General features: G+C 49.7%; 2 protein-coding genes across 3 annotated transcripts in view; one reads left to right on the forward strand and one right to left on the reverse strand.

Annotated features, from left to right (window-relative positions):
• Wdcp (WD repeat and coiled coil containing) overlaps positions 1–3,391 on the forward strand; it is a 16,056-nt gene extending 12,665 nt beyond the window's left edge. For both annotated transcript variants that reach the window (XM_021179603.2, XM_021179604.2), the window contains one exon: positions 1,897–3,391. In XM_021179603.2, coding sequence (XP_021035262.1) covers positions 1,897–2,117 — 221 coding nt within the window. In that variant the 3' untranslated portion in view covers positions 2,118–3,391. The remainder of the gene's footprint in view (positions 1–1,896) is intronic.
• Positions 3,392–7,644: 4,253 nt separating this feature from the next.
• Positions 7,645–18,987, reverse strand: Mfsd2b (major facilitator superfamily domain containing 2B). Its single transcript, XM_021179693.2, has 14 exons — positions 18,196–18,987; positions 15,132–15,257; positions 14,111–14,235; positions 13,118–13,241; positions 12,715–12,793; positions 12,496–12,626; positions 11,205–11,295; positions 10,971–11,092; positions 10,453–10,536; positions 10,110–10,190; positions 9,820–9,929; positions 9,389–9,532; positions 8,933–9,106; positions 7,645–7,963 (listed from the first exon to the last, which is right to left on the reverse strand). The coding sequence occupies exons 1-14, from the start codon at positions 18,259–18,261 to the stop codon at positions 7,939–7,941; spliced, it is 1,482 nt and encodes a 493-aa protein (XP_021035352.1). The 5' UTR covers positions 18,262–18,987; the 3' UTR covers positions 7,645–7,938.
• Positions 18,988–19,125: the final 138 nt, after the last annotated feature.

Genomic DNA, 19,125 nt, shown 5'->3' on the forward strand with positions numbered 1-19,125 from the left:
TGTAGCTGTCTTCAGACACTCCAGAAGAGGGCACCAGATCTCGTTACGGATGGTTGTGAGCCACCATGTGGTTGCTGGGATTTGAACTCTGGACCTTCGGAAGAGTGCTCTTACCCACTGAGCCATCTCACCAGCCCCTTGTTTTATTTTTAAATATTTATTATTATCTTTTTATTTTATGTGTTTCTCCAGGCATGTATATGCATGTAGTACCCATGGAGATCAGAAGAGGGCACTAAATTCTCTGTGACTGGTGTTACTGATGCATGTTCCCTTCATGCATTTGCTAGGAACTTAGCCCAGGTCCTCTGAAAGAACAGCTGGTGCTCTTACCTGCTGAGCCATCTCTCCAGCTCTGTTTTTATTTTATATGTATGAGTGTTTTACCTCTACACCATGGGCACACTGGCCTAGGAGATGAGTGTTGGACTGTCTTCTGTCTGTCCTTGAAAGGCTCTGAAAGCTCGCCATGCACACACACACACACAGAGGCAGGTCACTTAGACTTGTAAAGTAAAATAAAAATTACAGATTTAGCCGGGCAGTGGTGGCGCACACCTTTAATCCCAGCACTTGGGAGGCAGAGGCAGGCGGATTTCTGAGTTCGAGTCCAGCCTGGTCTACAGAGTGAGTTCCAGGACTGCCAGGGCTACACAGAGAAACCCTGTCTCGAAAAAACAAAAACAAACAAACAAACAAATTACAGATTTAAGTCATTTTCTTTTTTAAAAAAGGATTGATTCGGGGGATTGTGAGATGGTTCAGTGGTTATGAGCACCGCTTGATTTTCCAGAGGTCTTGAGTTCAATTCCCAGCAACCACATGGTGGCTCACAACCTCCATGGATCTGATGGAGTGTCTGAAGACAGCTACAGTATATTCACATACATAAAGTAAATAAATCTTTAAAAAAAAAAAGAAAGGATTTATGCATTTATTATGTATACAATGTTTTGCCTGCATGCATGCCTGTGCACCAGAAGAGGGCACCAGGTTTCATTATAGAAACCTGGGAATTGAACTCAGGACCTCTGGAAGAACAGACATTGCTCTTAACCTCTGAGCCATCTCTCCAGCCCCAGTCATTTTCAGGTTTAACCATTATAAATAACACTAAGAAACCCTTCCTACATATTTGTCTTTTACTTTTTGGAGTGTGCATTTTTCAGAAGTAAAGCACAGGGTCTCTGAGACTTGAAGGACCCAGAGATGGCCCAAGTACATGTCACACTACAAACCAGGCTTTTTCAAGCCACTGTCTCTCTTCTAGCTGGCTCACCCTTCTTGGGTAGTGGGTGGGCCCTCCTATGTCCTAATGTGTACAGATGAATATTTGCATGATGTTATGTACACAGCCCCATGTGATAAATGTCAGTCCCTAGGAAACCTGTATGTCCTTAGCTTTAAGAGACCCACTTGAGGCAGAGGCAGGCGGATTTCTGAGTTCGAGGCCAGCCTGGTCTACAAAGTGAGTTCCAGGACAGCCAAGGCTACACAGAGAAACCCTGTCTCGAAAAACCAAAAAAAAAAAAAGAGACCCACTTGAGGTGGTTGTTTTTGACACCCATTTCCCGCACTGCCCTGCGCTCTGACCCTAACACAACTCTTCATCTTTGTCTTTTCTGGAAAGTGTTTGTTAGATGATGATGGCGTATATAAGGTTTTATATCAACTACTGAACCTCCCCCTGTACAAGTTAGCCCCGGGTAGTAGTGCATGCCTCTGACCCAGCCCTCGAGGCTCTCGTGATTGCCAGTTTGCATTGGGCTACATGGTACCAGAGCAGCTCCAGCTCCAGCCTGCGACCTAACTTCAGCAGTAACGATGTCTTGCAGTCATCTGTCCTTACAGAATCGTGTGTTGCCTAACGCGCTCTGTTCTTAATTGCCTTTGTAGACTCCCACTGGATCCTCCTCTCTGCTGACAGCCAAGGTTTCATCCCATTAAGTTTCACAGCTGCCCAGACAGTCGTGGTGAGAGATGGCAGCCTGTCCAAGCCAAAGGGAGCTAGGAGCCCTCTTTCTCACAATCAGGATCCTGGTCCTCCACCTGAAGTCTTCAGAGACCTTGCTACCCAGAATGTAGACACGGCTGGCAGTTTCGACAGTGTGACCTGATGTCTGGTTTGCAGCATGAATATGCTACCATGTTCTCCCCAGGCTGTGTGCTTCCTTCCTTGCGGGCAGCAGGGCAAGTGGCTGCTTATGTATTCATGACTGTGTCACTTTGAGGACAAAGTTCTAAGACTGAAACAGCAACACCACATGGGCATATAGACTGTACTTTATGATTGCCCCCAGGCCCTGCGTCCCACCCCCACCTGTGTTAGCGCTGCCTACGTGTGTTCTTAGGATACAGTGGAGTAGCTGTGTTAGCTGCCTACGCGTGTTCTTAGGATGCACTGGACGCCGGTGGTCTTCTTGCTCTGAAGATGCAGGTGAGAAGAGCTGCTGGGGAGCCTGTGCTGCAACACAGCCTGTTAATCCAGGTCCTGAGGTAGCAGGGATCCCGAGCACCTCTGCTCTCAGGACTGTCTGGATCAGGAAGCTCTGAGGCTGGCGGCCCTCTCCAGATCAAAAACAACCAAACCTCCTGCTCCTCTACACAATTCTGAATGGCAGAGGTCCAGATACTGCTACAATGTGTCTGGGCAAATTTTTAATAAACTGCCAAGATTCGACCATCCTGGGTTAGGCCAGGCCCTGCAGCCAGCAGACTGTGTGTGTGGTGGTGGTGAGGTTGCTGGTGTGGGGGCAGCACATCTGCAGTGCCTTGCTTCAGCCATTGAGACTCCATTAACCCGTGTACTCCCCCTCCTTTTTCCTTTAAAAGTAGCCAGAGAGGAAATCTCTTGTGCCTTGGGGCCCTGTCTGTCTGTCTGTTGCAGTTTATGAAGATGGAGCTTAGCTAGGAAGGAGGCAAAGGCCTATTTTGTGGTTCAGATACGTTAGGCGACTGCTCGGATAATGGACGGGAAGGCCGCACGTCTGTCATCAATGGATAATGGACGGGAAGGCCGCATGCCTGTCATCAGTGGCCTGGAGAGTGGGGGTGGGGTGGAGTGAGGCCTGGCTCCATCTGCAGAGGAAGTGTCTGGGTGTGATGAAGTCACGGCTATTATGAACACAGGGAGAGGGACTAAGGGACCCTGAGTAAGATTAGTGTGACTGCTCAAGCTGTCCTTTATGATCTTAGGACAGAAGACTCGCAGTGAGTCTTCGGTACAATCTCGGCCGCTGTGACTGTTCTGATCGCTCTGATGATACAGTCTTTATGACGATCTGGATTTGCACATGCATAATTGCCATTTTTCTATTTCTTCTGTGGACATAGTGCCGAGTGATGATTGTTTCTTTATAATAAATATGATTCCAGCTGATGGCAGCTCTCACACATGTTTCCGTGCCTCTGCTGTTAATACAGTCTTTGGAACAATAGAAGCCAGTTCCAATATTTGCTGGCTTTAGAGAGAAGCACTCAGTCCTTTAGTGTGTTTAATGTCACATTAAAAAGATTTTGTAGGGGCTGGGCAGTGCTGATGCACACCCAGCACACAGGAAGCAGAGGCAGGCAGATTTCTGTGAGTTGGAGGACAACCTGGTCTACACAGTGAGTTCCAGACTGAAGTGAGGATGTCTTTCTCAAGAGCTGAGACATTACCAGAACCCTTTCAAGCTTCCTCTGTGTCTCTTCTAGTTCCGTCTCCATAGCACCAAAGGTGACTGCAGATGTCTGATTGCTTCCTCATTCCCCGCCTTTATAAAAGAGAGTCACCACCTTGCGTGCACAATGCTTATTCTCCCCACCTCTCCAGCCCCCTGCCTGCCATCCTTTCCTGTGTGTATGGTTGAATGAATATGTAAATGTGCAGGCGTCCTTGCCATGTGTCTGTGTGTAGAAGCCAGAGATCAATTCCCCACCCTTCATGTATGTGTGCGAATTTTACCTTTGAGTCTCAGGATTTTGGATTCCCTGCAACTGGAATTCTAGATAATAGTGAGCTACCATGTGGGTGCTGGGAACCGAACCCAGGTCCTCAGGGAAAGCAGCCAGTGCTCTTGACCACTGAGCCATCTTTCTAGCTTGTCCACCTTGTTTATTTTTGTTTAGTTTTGCTTTGCTTTGTTTTTGAGACGGTGTCTCTCACTGATCCTGGAGCTAGTCTTCATTTTTGACCAGACTGACCGGCCGTTGAACTCCTAGGATCTGCCTGCCCCCCATTCCCCCAACCCCACCCAAACACAGTCTCCCTGTCCCCATCTTCACTTGGGAGTCTTCATGCTTACATAGGAGCACGTTCCCCTCTAGGCTACCTCCCAGCCCCCACCCAGTACTGTCTCTAAGACACAGCCTCTTGGTATGTGTGTTATTTTTACTGTTGTGAGTTGGCACAGTTTATGGCACTGCTGGCATGGGCATTTGGTGTTTCCTGTTTGTTTGTTTGTTTTTTAATTATGAACCATATTGCTTTGGGTACTTTTGTAAATCTCTCCATATGCAGATATTTTCGAAGTCCCTCTGTGGTCGACATGACTGACTACACTGTTGCGCTGTGTGGTTACTAATGACTACACTGTTGCGCTGTGTGGTTACTACACATTGTGTTGTCTTTTGTCCAGGCCAGGCACTATTGTGTGCTCTCCATGTGAATATAAGGATTGCTTTCTTTTCTTTTCCTATGAAGAACGTTGGGCTAGGGATGTAGTTCATAGCTTACCTATGGTTTAGTCCCTACCTGCCCGCCTCCCCTTGTCCCCCTCCAAAAAACTGTCAAGCAGGGTGCATACCTGTGATCCCAGTATTTGATAGGCTAAGCCAACATTGGTGAATTTGAAGCCAACTTAGAGTATACAGTAAAGTCCTGTCTCACACATAGAAAACATGATGTTTTGCTGTAGGATTTGGGCAGATAGTTCTTTCAGGAAGAAGTATTTCGCTTTGTTCTTGGTCTGCTAAGTACTTCTGCTGTAGCAGCGTTTAGTGTTTGTCAACGTAGGGAGGTGATGGGTTCTATTTGGATGCATGATGCTGAGCCTGCCTGAGAACCGCTCAGAGGCACTGGGGCTGGGAAGCTGAAGCTCAGCAGAGAGCTCTGGGGTGAAGTGGAGTCCGCCACAGCTTGTAGGTGGCGGGGATGTGTGAGATCACACTGCTCTGGGAAGGCAGAGAAGATTAAGGGATGCCAGAGTAGCAGAGCAAAGGGGTTGGGGAGAATGGGGGGTCACAATGGTAGTAAGCAAGCCAAGCCAAGGGACTTTTGAAGTGTAGTGCTCAGCATTAGCTACGTAGCATTTAGGGTGTCCTCAGTGTACTGACTACTTGTCCTGTTGTTGTTTTAAAGAACCCTGATAAAAGGCACACAAGGAAAGAAGGGTTTATCCTAGCTCAGAGAGCCGCGCTTTGGAAAACATGGCGACAGGAGCGTAAAACAGCCAGCCACAGTGCATCTACAACCAGGAAGCAAGCTCTGCTTGCTCGCTCCGTTCTCTTCAGCCTAACCCCCAGCCTGTGTAAGGGCATCACCTCCAGTGGGCAGGTCTTCTCCCCTCAGCTATGCCAGGCAAGTCTAAACCCTCCAAGTCAGCTTTCAGTGTCAACCGTTATAGGCTGGTGCCTTGTCAGCCGTTATTAACTTGACGGACATATTCATCCTGAGGTGTACACAAGATATTTGTTAAAACCAGAAACAACCGTCTATTCAGTCAGCTGAGAGAGAAGGCTTGCTTGAGCCCAGGAGTTGAGCCAGCTTAAGCAACATACCTCTTTTTTTTTTTAAAGATTTATTTATTATTGTACATAAGTACACTGTAGCTGTCTTCAGGCATACCAGAAGAGGGCTGGTTGTGAGCCACCATGTGGTTGCTGGGATTTGAACTCAGGACCTTCGGAAGAGCAGTCAGTGTTCTTACTGAGCCATCTCTCCAGCCCGCAACATACCTCTTGTCTAAACAACTAAACTTAGATTTTTTAAAAGCAAGATTACCAGATGTGATCCATGCTTGTAATCCTGGCACTTGAGTGCTAAAGGCAGCAGGATCAGTTCAAAGACAACCTTAGCCACATAGTGAGTTTAAAGCCAACCTCGGCTACATGAGACCTTATCTCAAACAACAACAAAGTAACCAAGAAGAGGCTAGTGGGACAGCGCAGTCTTAAGAGCATTTGCTGCTCTTGCAGAGGGCCTGGGTTTGGTTCCCAGCATCGGTACTGGGCAGCCTACAGCCCCTCATAACTATAGCTCCAGGGGCTCTGATGCCCTCTACTGGTCTCTGCCGGCATCTGCATGCATGTACACTCAGGCACAAACACATACACATAAAGGAAATAAATCTTTAGAAAAAAACAAGTAAATCGAGCAGTTATTTGTGGCAAAAGTAGAAACAGGGTACAAACTTCCTTCTCTCTTGTGTGTGCTGGAGTCTGTCCTGTGGGGCAGAGCTGCACTGTCTTTATTCTGAAGGCTGAAACCAAGTTTAATGGGCTTCCAGGGTGGCAGGGAAGGAGGCAATAGGAGTGGCAAGAGGTGAGGAGAGCAATAAGAGATAAGCTGTTTGCTTTTGGGCTGGGGGCAGCCCTGATCTTTACTACTTCATCCACACAATACGGTGCCTGATCGGTGGCTGGGGCCAGAACTATGCTTAATGCTTAATGGGGACTCTAGCATGGGATGGTAGGCTACCCATGGTCACATTTTACCCACTTGGTAGGAAATAAGCTTTAGTTTTTATTTCCTTTTTTTTTTTTTTTAAAGATTTNTTTNTTTATTATATGTAAGTACACTGTAGCTGTCTTCAGACACTCCAGAAGAGGGCGCCAGATCTTGTTACGGATGGTTGTGAGCCACCATGTGGTTGCTGGGATTTGAACTCTGGACCTTCGGAAGAGCAGTCGGGTGCTCTTACCCACTGAGCCATCTCACCAGCCCTTTATTTCCTTTTAAGACAGGGTCTCAGGTTATTCAGGCTGGCCTCAAACTTGATATGTAGTGGAGGCTGGCCTCGAACTCTTGATTTTCCTGCTTCTGCTCCCCAACGCTGGGACTGCATGTGTGCGTCACCATACCCAGCTAAACTTGTTTTTGAAAAAAACATAAACTCCAGTGAATCTTTCTTCCCCAAAGACAAAAGAGACCCTAGAAAACTGTAATTCCTACTATATGGTTTTATATATACCATAGAATTTCAGAATATTTCACAATTTGTTTGTAAAAGTGGCTGGCCTCGGATGGTTCCATGTCATCCTCTGTCTATGGATAGAAGTAACCTCAACTGGTGTGAACAGAGCAAAATGCTGGATAAATACCTGCTTAGCTTCCAACATGTCCTGTTTCCTCAGCCTGACCATTTGCACTGTGTTTGGGTGGCCACTGGAGTGTGAGTGCAAGCCAGGCCTGCGTCTGAATTCCTGTGTTGGAACTCTGCCATTTAGCAAAAGGAATGTACAGGGCCAGGGTAGGCAGGGCTTCCTGATGCTGGAAATCTTCCAGGAGGATGCTTTTAAGATTTATTTATTTATTATATGTAAGTACACTGTAGCTGTCTTCAGACACTCCAGAAGAGGACATCAGTTTTTTGATACGGATGGCTGTGAGCCACCATGTGGTTGCTGGGATTTGAACTCGGGACCTTCGGAAGAGCAGTCGGTGCTCTTAACCACTGAGCCATCTTACCAGCCCCAGGAGGATGCTTTTAGAATCAGGTTTCTTGAAGGTGGAGCAGTCTGAGGTACAAGCATGAAAGGATCCAGGTCCAACAGGCAAGGAGCTGTGGGCTAGAGTTCCTGGATCCTGGACCATCCCCTTCAGGAGATGTCACTAAAGTCACCACCACAAGGGGAAATCCCTGAACTAAGTTGCTAGGATGTGCTCAGGGGCTGAACGAAGAGAGTTCCAGAAAATGCAGGTTTCTCCTTTCCAGCTCACAGAGGTCTCCTTAAAGTTCAGGCAAGGCTGTAGCTAGTCCTCCTGAGGGGAGAAAGCCAAGGAGGAAGAGAGCGGTGAGATGAGGGTCTCTGCCCTGTCATAGAGTGCCATAACTCACAGCTCTGTTAAAGGCACAGCCCAGTCCTTTCCAAGTCCCATCAGGCAAGTCCCCCTCCTCTGGGCATTGCTAGAGTGAAAGCGTCATCTCTGAGCCCTTTTGCTGGAGAATGACATCATCAGCCATGAAGTGAGGGGCTGCTGATAATGCTGCCTTGTGTGGCCTGTGCAGACATGGACACCCACATGTGTATCTGTAAGTAGGAACATCTCCCGGACCAGATGTGAGTTGATGAGACAGCATACCCTTCCTGAGGCTCTGTGCTGAGCTCCTGGGATACCAGGATTCATGTAATATATCCCCAGCTGCAAGCTTCCTGTGCCATCCTGGGAAAGCCATGAGCACACACACCCCTCCCCCGTGTAGTGGGATGTGTGGTAGAGGAAGAACAAGCGCAGACAGCCACTCAGCAGTCATGAGAAGAAGGGAAGGAGGCTCCCAGGCATGGGCAATGGGGCAGACAGTGATTCCACTCTGAGATGGAGATCAGAAAGAGAAGCCTAGGGAGAGGATGAGCTGAGGACCCGGCTTCCCGCCCCTGGCTGATGTGCCCGTGGGTCAGCAAGTACAGCCGTGCAAAAACTGATGTCCCGGGATGTGGAACTTGACAGAAGTGCAGGGTAGAGGGTGACAACACACCAGGTGTGAGGTGGTCTAGGTTTCATACATAGATGGGGTACAAGGGAGGTCCCTCACGTCTCCCATTCATGGGGTAGCTCAATTAAAATAGAAATAGAAAGAAATCTAAGAACAAAGAGTGGTCTGAAATCAGGAGACTTAGCCGGCCAGTGCGGCAGGACCTGCAGGCTGCTGTTAGCTGTTGAGCAGTGTGTGTGTGTGTGTCATAGGTTGGTAACTCTGCCCATGTGTACCCATGTGCAAACACTGCCCACCTCCGAAGGCTTAGCTGGGAGGAAGTGTCCTGACGTGGCATCTTGGGAGTGGGGCCAACCAGGAGGATGCACAGGCCAATAAGGATCATACAGGTGGGCACAGCACCGATGAGGACCTTGAGAGTGACCACCACTTCTGCTTGCTGGCAGGCTCCTGCCTCATACCCTGCAAACCTGGAGAAACACCAGCAGCAGCTCTCTCATCTCGTCAGCTTTGCTGAGCATTACCTTTTGGGTGCAGACATGTCACCCCACCCTCTCCTGAAAACTCACTTCCAGCCAGGTTAGCAGGGAGGAGTTGGGAACCCGTTAGTCCTGATGATGGAGGCCCCCACACCCCGTGGAGCCGAGCATTCACTCCAGACTCATGGGTGGCTCTAGGGCAGAGGCTCTGACCTTCTCTTCCCACCCCCCTGGTCTTTTGTGCTTTTGCTATACCCCCGCCCTAGGACTGACTCCAAACTGAGGGTAGAGATGCCCAAAGCGCCTGCGCCTGACAGCTTGGTGAAGAAGACGTAGGATGAGTAGAAGATAGTCTCCACGCCTGGGCCACGCCGATGCTGCAGCTGAAAGTCATCCACCACATCTGGCAGCATGGACCTAGGGGCAGGGGCATGGAATCATCCCTCTTCCCTTTGAAAAGCAGCAGCCAGCCTGCAAGTCCTCAGGAGGGCAGAGATTAAGTTGGCGTCCTCTCTGCCCAGAACAGGCCCACAACCAGCCAGCAGTATGTCTGTGCTCCCTTCAGTTTTGATGTTGGCTCCTTCTTAGGAAAGCCCAAAAGGAAGTAACTGGTGGCTCCCGCACATGGAATAGGACAGCAGGAGAGAGACTCCCTTATGGAGGAATACGAGGCTCCCCAATCCCCGTCCCATCATCCAGCCTACCAGGGTAGCAGCAGGGACACAGCAATGCTCACGCCAGAGACAAAGGCCACAGCATAGGCCACAGGTGCAGAGGGAACAGCAGCCAACAAGATAGAAAAGGGCACCATCACCTGGGGAGACAGACCTGTGAGCTGACCCCTCACTGCTTCCGGGCTTGCTTTCCCCTTAGGAAGCTCAGCCCTGCAACTGGTCCCATGCTCGGCCCAGCAGATACAAGGGAGCCCTGTTAGGCTCAGACTCCATGGTTACCTCCTCAGCCACCCTCAGGCCTTGCTTTTTGCTTCACTCACACAGATGCCGAATGCAGATGTCTTCTTCCCAAATCGCTGGAGAACCCACTCCCACAGTGGGGTGCTCAGCACAGCTGAGACCTGTGAGCAGACAGCATCATTCCACCAGGGTCCTGAAGGCCACACCTTCTCCCAGATCTCAAAGCCCTGGCTTTTAGGTAGGACACTTAACCTCAAACTGTCTGCTTTCAACCAGTAGCTATTAACTTTGAGCCTGGCCCCCAACTCCTCCCTCGGCTGGAATGAGATTAAAACAAAATGTGACTATTAAAACTTTAGCCATCGAGGTTCTCAGGTCAGGCTCCCAAGGGCTCCAGCCTCCCCACCTCCTTGGTCCCCTTACCAGAATGATGAGCACCAAGTTCTGAACATGATCTTGGAGCTTAGAGGCGTGTGTACAGAACAGGACTAGGTAACTTTGTTCCACCTGAGGAGATGCACAGGAAACTGTCATATGCAGCGAATGGCAGGAATTCGGAAGTCATGTGTAAGAGAGTCTCCAGTAGGTCCTCTCCTTTGAGTCCTTGAACTCAAAGGATTCCCCCCAAAGTAGAGATGAGCCATTTCTAGTGCACTGTCTCCATTCACATAGCTAAGATCAAGTGGACTTTACTAGACTTCAGGTACTAAGAGGATACCATCCCAGACACTGCCAACTTCCCAGAAGCCTCAGCCTACAAAAGAAGGCACTATGATGTAAGCTTGTAATCCCACCATTGTCATGGAGGCAGGAGAGTCAGGACATGATGACCAGAATCAGCTACACATCAAGTTCAGGGCTAGTCTGGTTCACACAAGACCGTATACCTGTTTACAATAAGCACAGACAGTGCAAGTCAAAGGTCACTTGGCCGGCAGTACCTGGACAGCAGCTGAAATGAACAAGAAAGAGACCACCAGGCTCAGGTAGGGTGGGTGCCGGGAAGTGATGGCCAGGCCCGTGAAGAAGTTCAGGCCTTGGCCTGAGGCTGGGGCAGAAGTATCTGTAAAACAGGAAAGCGGGACCTGGATTGGCAGAGTCCAAAATACACACACACCCCAGGAGGAGTCCTGCTCCCAGCTCCTGCCTCTTAAGCCCTCACTGCACCCCCGTACCTGGCTGCTCCTTCACTCCTAGGCACAGCAGACTTCCACACACAGGATAAGTCAAGGCAACCACGGCAGCTGCAATACAATAGAGGCGAGCCTGCAGGACAGGACAGAACTGCACTGGGGATGTTTCCAGCCCAGGGAGGAAAGCATGGGTACCTTTCAGTGCCAACAGAAAGCTCATTCCAAAAGTCCACAGATGCTGGCTTTGTCTCCTTTGGTTTACTCTGGTAGGTCTAAGGGCTCATTACAGACTCGCTTTACTGCTGACTCTTTGCTCCCATATAGAAGGAAACATCCACGCACCCAGGGGTCAGTGTGCGACCAGGGGTCAGCATGCTTACTGCCCCATCTCACTCAGCAAACAAGGCATAGCTGCTAACTTCTGTATGCTAGACCCTGAGGTTACAGTGAAGAAGTCGCCCCTCATCCACAATAAGGGCTGGGCAGTGGGGAGGGAGGGAGGGATGGGCAGATCCACGGGCAGTTAACAATAGTGTGATGCATGAAATACAAAGAAAATAAAAATGCACATAAAAAGATGCATGGAGGTGATAGCCGAGGAGCATGAGGGGGCGTCCGGGAGGAGGCAGTGGCGGTGCAGAGTGGCTTTCCCAGCTCAGCTACAAGCAGCTGCCCTGGCCTCGCCTTGGGTGCTGGGTTTCCAGCTGTGAGCCATCACCCCTGGCTTATGAGGTGCTGAAGGGCTTCCTTGTTACTCTCTGGATAACTCAGTTGGCTAGACAAGTCTCCCAACTGAGCTGTGGCCTGGCCCCTGCGTTTTCTGTTGTTGTTCTTGTCTACTGGTGGTCTTTTGGTTATCACAAAATCACACGCGCTGAATGTTTCCTGTCTTTTGAGACAGGTTTCCTATGGCTCAGGCTGTCCTTGAACTAACTAACTGACCAAAGATATCCTTGGACACATGTCCCTTCTGCCTCAGGCTCCCAGGTGCCAGGATCACGGGTGTGCACCATCATGCCTGGATGTGGTTTTGCTGTTATTATTTGGTTGGTTGTGGCCATGCCTAGTGACTGAACCTATTTAGTACCTCATGCACACTGGTCACGTGCTCCACCAATGAGCCAATTAGTCATTCTCTCTCCCTTCCTTTCTCCCTCCCTTCCTTTTCCCTTCCTTCCAGATAAGCCTGCTCGGTCTTGGGGCTCCTCAGTTCAGCTAGAGAAATAGGAAAAGGGTGAGTGTACAGTCAGCATCCCCTCTCACTGAAGAGCATGCCTGTAGGAAGCAGCTGACCTCAGAGGGGAGAGGGGTCCTGGACACCTCAGACACTTACTACATCTGGGGAAACAGCAGTACTCCTGGGATGCACAGTATCCTCACACCTCTGGGACCCGTGGGCACTGGACACAATGAGCCCGTGGACAGTGGCTCCCATCAGTGTCCCTGCCATCTCCATGGTCATCCCTGCACACAAAGCATGTACAAAGTGACGAGGCAAGCTGCTAGGCCTGAAGGACAGCCTCTCCCAGCCTGAACACAGAACCACACTCACGGTATGCGGTGGCAGAGTCTCGCTCCCTGGGGCAGGGGGTGAGGATCATCGTGAGCGCAGTGTAGGGCACCTGGAAGAACTGGGATGTCCCCTCGGAGGTTAGGACGGCTTCTCCCACCTAAACTGTCACTCAAGGACTGCTCCCCTCCCCTCCCACCTGGCTATGCAAAAGCCAGCAGCTACCCTGTCCCATCCAAGTTCCTAAAGGGCCAAATCACCTGAAACTTAGGGCTAAGGGCTCAGAAGCAAGGGCCCTGAGCAGGATCAGCAGATGTAATGACAGGCTTCCAAGTACTGGGCAGGTCAGAGCAGAGTCCAGCCCCACGACACCCTTACTCTAAATGGTAATCTAATCTGGCAGCAAGGCGCGCCAGAACCGGTCTAGGACAGGTCACATACTTACCGTAGCCAGGGCCTGGAAGAGGCAGTAGAAGCTGGTATACCAGAGCCCACGAAGGCTGGTGAATGGGGGCAGGAACCACAGGAAGAAGTAGGCCAGTGCGATTAAGGGCATGCAGCCCAGCGCCCTGTAGAAGCACAGCTGAAATACTGTGTCTACAGCATGGGGATCAAGGACCCAGGAGGGACAACCTCACCCTTGCTGCCCCTTTACAGGCTGTGGAGCTGAGGCTTTTAGGAAGCCATGGAGACGGGAGAGAAGTAACAGATGATGGAGGGGTATTCACTGTTGGGCCTCTGGCCAGGGCCCTTGGTAGAGAACTGGGGGATCCCTCAGTCAGAGCTTTTGTCTAGCATATATCAGACCCTGAGCTTGACTTCGCAAGTTGCTCTTCCTCTAGGACGGCAGTTCTCAGCTTATGGTCACAACCCTTCACACACCTGATATCCTGCTTAGGGTATTTACACTAGGATTCATAACAGTAACAAAGTTACAATTACGAAGAAAACAAAATGAGTTTATGGTTGGAGTCACCACAACATGAACTGTATTCAAGGGCCAATTTAGGTTGGGCGTGGTGGCGCATGCCTTTAATCCCATCACTCGGGAGGCAGAGGCAGGTGGATTTCTGAGTTCGAGGCCAGCCTGGTCTACAAAGTGAGTTCCAGGACAGCCAGGGCTACACAGAGAAACCCTGTCTGGAAAAACCAAGAAAAAAACTCAAAAAAACAAAAAAAGGAAGGTTGAGAACCTCCCCTCTAGGACCTACCAGCCCAGTCTCACCGTGCTGAGCCACAGACAGACCTGGGATGAGGGACAGACAGACAATGTCTAAGCTTGTCTCTGAGCTACTGAATGACTTATGCTCTGACCTGGCTCGTCTACACTGTACAGGCTTGCCTTCCAACCATCCACGAGTGACAGCTAGGAAACAGGCTGTGACAGTGACCCAGAGCCAGCGGGCAGGAGGAGTCTCAGCACCAAGGGACCACTCACCAAGGCATTAGCCGTCCAGACCCCGTCCTTCTGCTCTTGTTGATGAAGAAGCCAGCCACAGGGTCTGCAACTGCCCCAGACACCTTCCCTCCAAACAAGGCAAGTGACACCTGGGCAGCGGGGATCTGAAACCATCAAGAGGATGGATATAACCAAGGGTCCACGAAGCCTGACAACACAGCCAGGCCTGCTTGCCTGCCAGGGTGAAGATCTGGGAACTCATCTGGGGCTAGAGCCGTGGTGGGAAGGGCTCCTCCTCTGAGGGACATCAGAAGCACTGAGGAGAGGGGTAATGCTGACACGTGCACAGGCATTCTATGCCAGTACCTGTTGGTTTGCGATAGAACAATGGTTCTCAACCTGTGGGTCATGACCCCCACATATCCTGCATATCAAAATACAATTCACAACAGTAGCAAAATTAGTCATGAACCAGCAATGAAGTAATTGTAGGTTGGGGTCACCACAGCATGAGGAACTGTATTAAAAGGTCATAGCATTACAGAGGTTGAAAACGCTGAGATAGGGTTTCGTGTTTCAAGCTCACTATGTAGACAAGGATGACTTTGAATTTATAACCCTGTCTTTACTATTGGGATTATAGGCTTATGCCACTGTGCCCATTTCATGCACACTAGGCAAGCACTCTACATGTTGAACTACATTCAGATCCCCATCTTGTTCTGTTTTGAGACAGGGTCTTATGTAGGTAGCTAAAACTGGCCTCAAACTAGCTATGTAGCTGAGGTTGGGTTTGAACTCCTGATCCTCCTGCCTCTGTCTTTCTACAGGAATGTAAGCATTACACGTGTATGTCACTATATTTGACTCTTTTCTCATTTTCCTCGTACAAGCAGGATGTAATGAGGTATCTTTGAAGAGACTGCCCTCCACAGCATTTTATGTTGTTACTAAACTTGGGTCAAAGGGCTGTCTACCAAAACTGAAGTGGCAGCATGGGGACAAGTGGGGGGGAGAGGAGGCAGAAAGTCAGAGGCCATGGGCCACCACCCACACTCACCTGGGCCACATCCAGTAGAAAGAGTTGCAGGTAGAAGGCTGAGGCGCTGGAGGCCACCTGGTTGGGGACCCCACCAATGCCATAGCACACCTTTGTACAGACTGAGAGGCGACCATCTCTCTTGTCCTAGGGGAGACACAGGAACTAACGGCTATCCATACAAGCCCAAAACAGCTCTCCACATCCCCATGACTTCCATAAAAATCCTGTGATTCCTTGATAGCTTAAGGACGTAGCAATCTTAGCCTCATTTTGTCCCCAAGTCATCTTATGGGGAAGTGAGAATTAAAAAACAGAATTAATGGCCTGGCGTGGTGGCGCACGCCTTTAATCCCAGCTCTCGGGAGGCAGAGGCAGGCGGATTTCTGAGTTCGAGGCCAGCCTGGTCTTCTACAGAGTGAGTTCCAGGACAGCCAGGGCTACACAGAGAAACCCTGTCTCAAAAAAACAAAAAAAAAAAAAAAACCAACCAACCAACGAAACAAACAAACAAACCCAGAATTATAAACCCTGACCTCTAGGTCATTCCAGGGGGAAGTTCTTCCTCACATCCAGTCCCCATGCTTCCTGCTACAGTCGCCTTCTGTACTGAGCCAGTGATCAGAATGAGCTGTGGGTCCCAGTGTAATCTTGAATAAACCTATTTACACTTCTAGGATTTGTTTTCCTCTTCTGTCACCTGCAGTTACCTGCCAGCTTCACAAGGATGTTGTGATGACTGAATGACAGTGGCTCTAAGAATCGCTCGTTTGATGTTTGGGTTTGCATATTACATTTATTTTGTGTATGAGGAGATGTGTATGTACCACAGCACACATGTGGAGGCCACAGCATGATCTCTCCTTCCACCATGGGGACTCTAGGTATCAAACTCAGGTAGGTCATCAGGCATGGTGGCAGGTACCTCTACCCACTCAGTTCTCCAGTGTTTATGACTTTTGCAAGCTACCTGTTGAGCCCCTGGCATCAGCTATGATGGGGGTGTGTATGTTGCAGACACCAGCAAACCTTACAAATAAGAGCTCTCCCTCTTTCTTCTGGAAAGGCTGATTATCAACACAGCAGTATCACCAACTAGTGTGAGAGTCTGGAATGTGGAATTTCACAGTCCCTCAGCCATCCAGTGGAGTCAACAAACAGCCCCACGTGGTCTACACAGCTTGCTACTATCCTGGTATAAAAACCAGCTCTGAACCCCATTTGCCACATTGCATTAAATAGCACTGTTTGCTGTAGCTCAGGCCACAAACCTTGGTCACCTTGGCTCCTCTTTTGCAGTCCCCTGCCACAGCTATGAGGTGAGCCCCTAAGTGGCTTCTTTGCAGCCATCCCACTCTTCTTTGACTATAAACAGGACCATGGCTGTTCTCTGCTTAAAACCCACAACTTGCCTTTATTGTCTAGTGAATGCCCAAGTCCTCAAGACAGTCTACAGGAGTCCACTCTGCGCCCACTCTGTCTCTCCCTTTAAATAGCTTTTTTTTTGGTGGGAGTTTCTTATTGTTCAAACCCCTTGAGACCTTTGCTTTTTTTTCTCTGGAAAGTATGTCTGTGTCTTTAAGAGCTGACTGCTCACCATTCGGGTATGAGTTTAGAGGCATTCCTGACAACCCAGGTTGCCCAGCTGTCTGGTATACTCTCGCTTACTTCCTACCCCTCCCCACCTCTATGTAAGTAAGGCCTCTCACTCACTGTGGGGCCTCTAGTTCCTAAGCGGACAGTAGGCACTCAATGTGTTTCTAAGCAGTAAATGGCTATGAGGATACTGTAAAGTACTCTATCTTCAACTAAGGCTAGGAATCATTTTTTTTTCATCCTTTGGGGACAGAGTGGGGTGGGAGGGAGTGTGGACTTCATCCATCAGTATCTTGTAGACACCACCACAGGCAGGCTGTGTGGAAGGGAAGGTCTTCCTAGATAAGGCATATCACAAACTTCACACATTTCCTACCCTAGGAGAAAACCACAGTCAAGGCTGGATGTATTCTTCTTCTGACATTTGTGTGGACATCATTGCAACTGCCAGAAAAACTTTACAGGCAGAATCCAGTGTGAGCGGATTCCCATCCTTTAATGAGTCTCTTGTTTACCCTAAATGGGCCTGTGGAGGTTTGAGATAATAGAAAGGCCATTACAACAAACTCCAGCTGAAACTGGCATGAGACAGACTCACACACTGAGTGATGCTGGGTCTCCTTACCCCATCAGCCCCGTAGAGTCCATGGAATCTACACTTTACAAACGAACAAACTGGCTGTGTGACCTGCAGAACTTGTTGCTTGATAAGCAAAATGAAGACATGTACCTCATAGCATTATTAAGGTAGTCAAACACTTGATGGCAGTCTTAGGTTTCTTTCCCTTTTTCCATTAATATCACATATCACCTCAGTTCTCTAAATTCTGGGAGAGGTGAGGTCTCACCCCTCCCCCAGTACAAGAGTCTTACCATCTGAGATCTGCAGCCACCGGGCCGTGTCTCTTACTCATCCACTTTTCCTAATTGTTAAGGCGATAGCTCTGATTATATTTCCCAGAACATCAAGAAATCTTCCTGCCTTAGCCTCCCCAGTCAGGTACTGAGACTACAGGCGCACCTAGGCACGGGGTCTCCCAACTGAGGGCCACTTTTTGCCACGAAAAGAACGCAGAGGGTCTAAGGACCTTGGGTTCTCATCTCCCCTCTACCGAATCTCTCAAGCTCCTGCCTGGGCATCCGGAGAATCCTCTAAGGAGAACTTGGTACCTGGGGAGCACCATAATTTCGGAGGGAGGCTAAGTCCACCAGAGCTACCGGGAGTTTGGGGAAAGGAAGCAGCTCCCTTCGCAGGGCTAAGAGGCCTCCAGGAGGAGCTGCAGTCAGGACACTGGAGATCTGGTCCTTCTTGAATAAAGCTGTGTTACTTCACACCAGGACTTGGGATGCCTTCCTATTTTCTCTGGGGTGTCCCAGTGGCGCCAAACCACACACTACCCAACAACTGGACAAAGTGCTGTGGTAGGTTCTTCCCTGCTCTTGGGAGCGCTGAGAAGCCCGGCTTCCCTCTTCCCACCCTGGCGCTCACCGAGCCTGGCTCCTGGGTGTGAGGCTCTGCGACAGGAGCGGGGGTGGGTCCATGGGGCACCGACATCCTGTGGCTGTGAAGCTCAGACTGCCGCCGCAGCGCGGTCACTGTCGGGAGGGTGGATCTGGCCAAGTGGGCGTGGTCCCAGTGTGCAGGCAGCCCGCCCTCCCGGGAGCTCTAGTAGCCGCGTGCCACCTGAGGCGGCAGTGTGGGGATACCCGGGACCTCGAAGCTTCGGGTTCTCCTCTCCAAGGAGGAACTCCAATCACCATACACCTGGGAAAAAGCGGTCAAGTCCTCAGGGACGATTTTGTTTGTTTCTTGGCAGACATGTTGTAGACAGAAACCCTCAGCTAACCCCGCCTTGGGTGAAAGCCAGCAAATAAACCTATTCTTTAAATTAAGCAAGCAATACATATCACTTGTCCAGATTAAGTGGCTGAGTGGACTCTCAGCCTGAACTACACATTTCCCAGGCTTTCCTATAGGGAAATTGCAACTACAGCTGTGCCACCAAGTCCTGGTGGGTGAATGAAGTGTGGTGGGTGTGATATCTCACCCAGGACATACTTTCAAAAGTATGTCCTACTTTCAAAGGACCACACTGTATAAACACCTAACAAGAAAATAGTGTGACTATCCTTCCTTGTATTATCAGACTACTGAAACAATGGGTCCCAGAAATTGGTCGACCCCTACCCCCAAAGGGGAAAAAAACCCCAAACCCAAAATATTCCTCCTAGGATAAAAGGGGCTAGGCAGCCAACTTTTTTTTTTCTTTTCAAGACAGGGTTTCTCTGAATAGCCTTGGCTGTCCTGGAACTCACTCTATAGACCAGGCTGGCCTCGAACTCAGAAATCCCCCTGCCTCTGCCTTCTGAGTGCTCAGATTAAAGGCGTGGTCCACCACGCCCGGCTAGGGCCAGCCAA

Source organism: Mus caroli, chromosome 12 (genome assembly GCF_900094665.2).
Source record: "Mus caroli chromosome 12, CAROLI_EIJ_v1.1, whole genome shotgun sequence".
NCBI classification, from domain to species: Eukaryota; Metazoa; Chordata; class Mammalia; order Rodentia; family Muridae; genus Mus; species Mus caroli.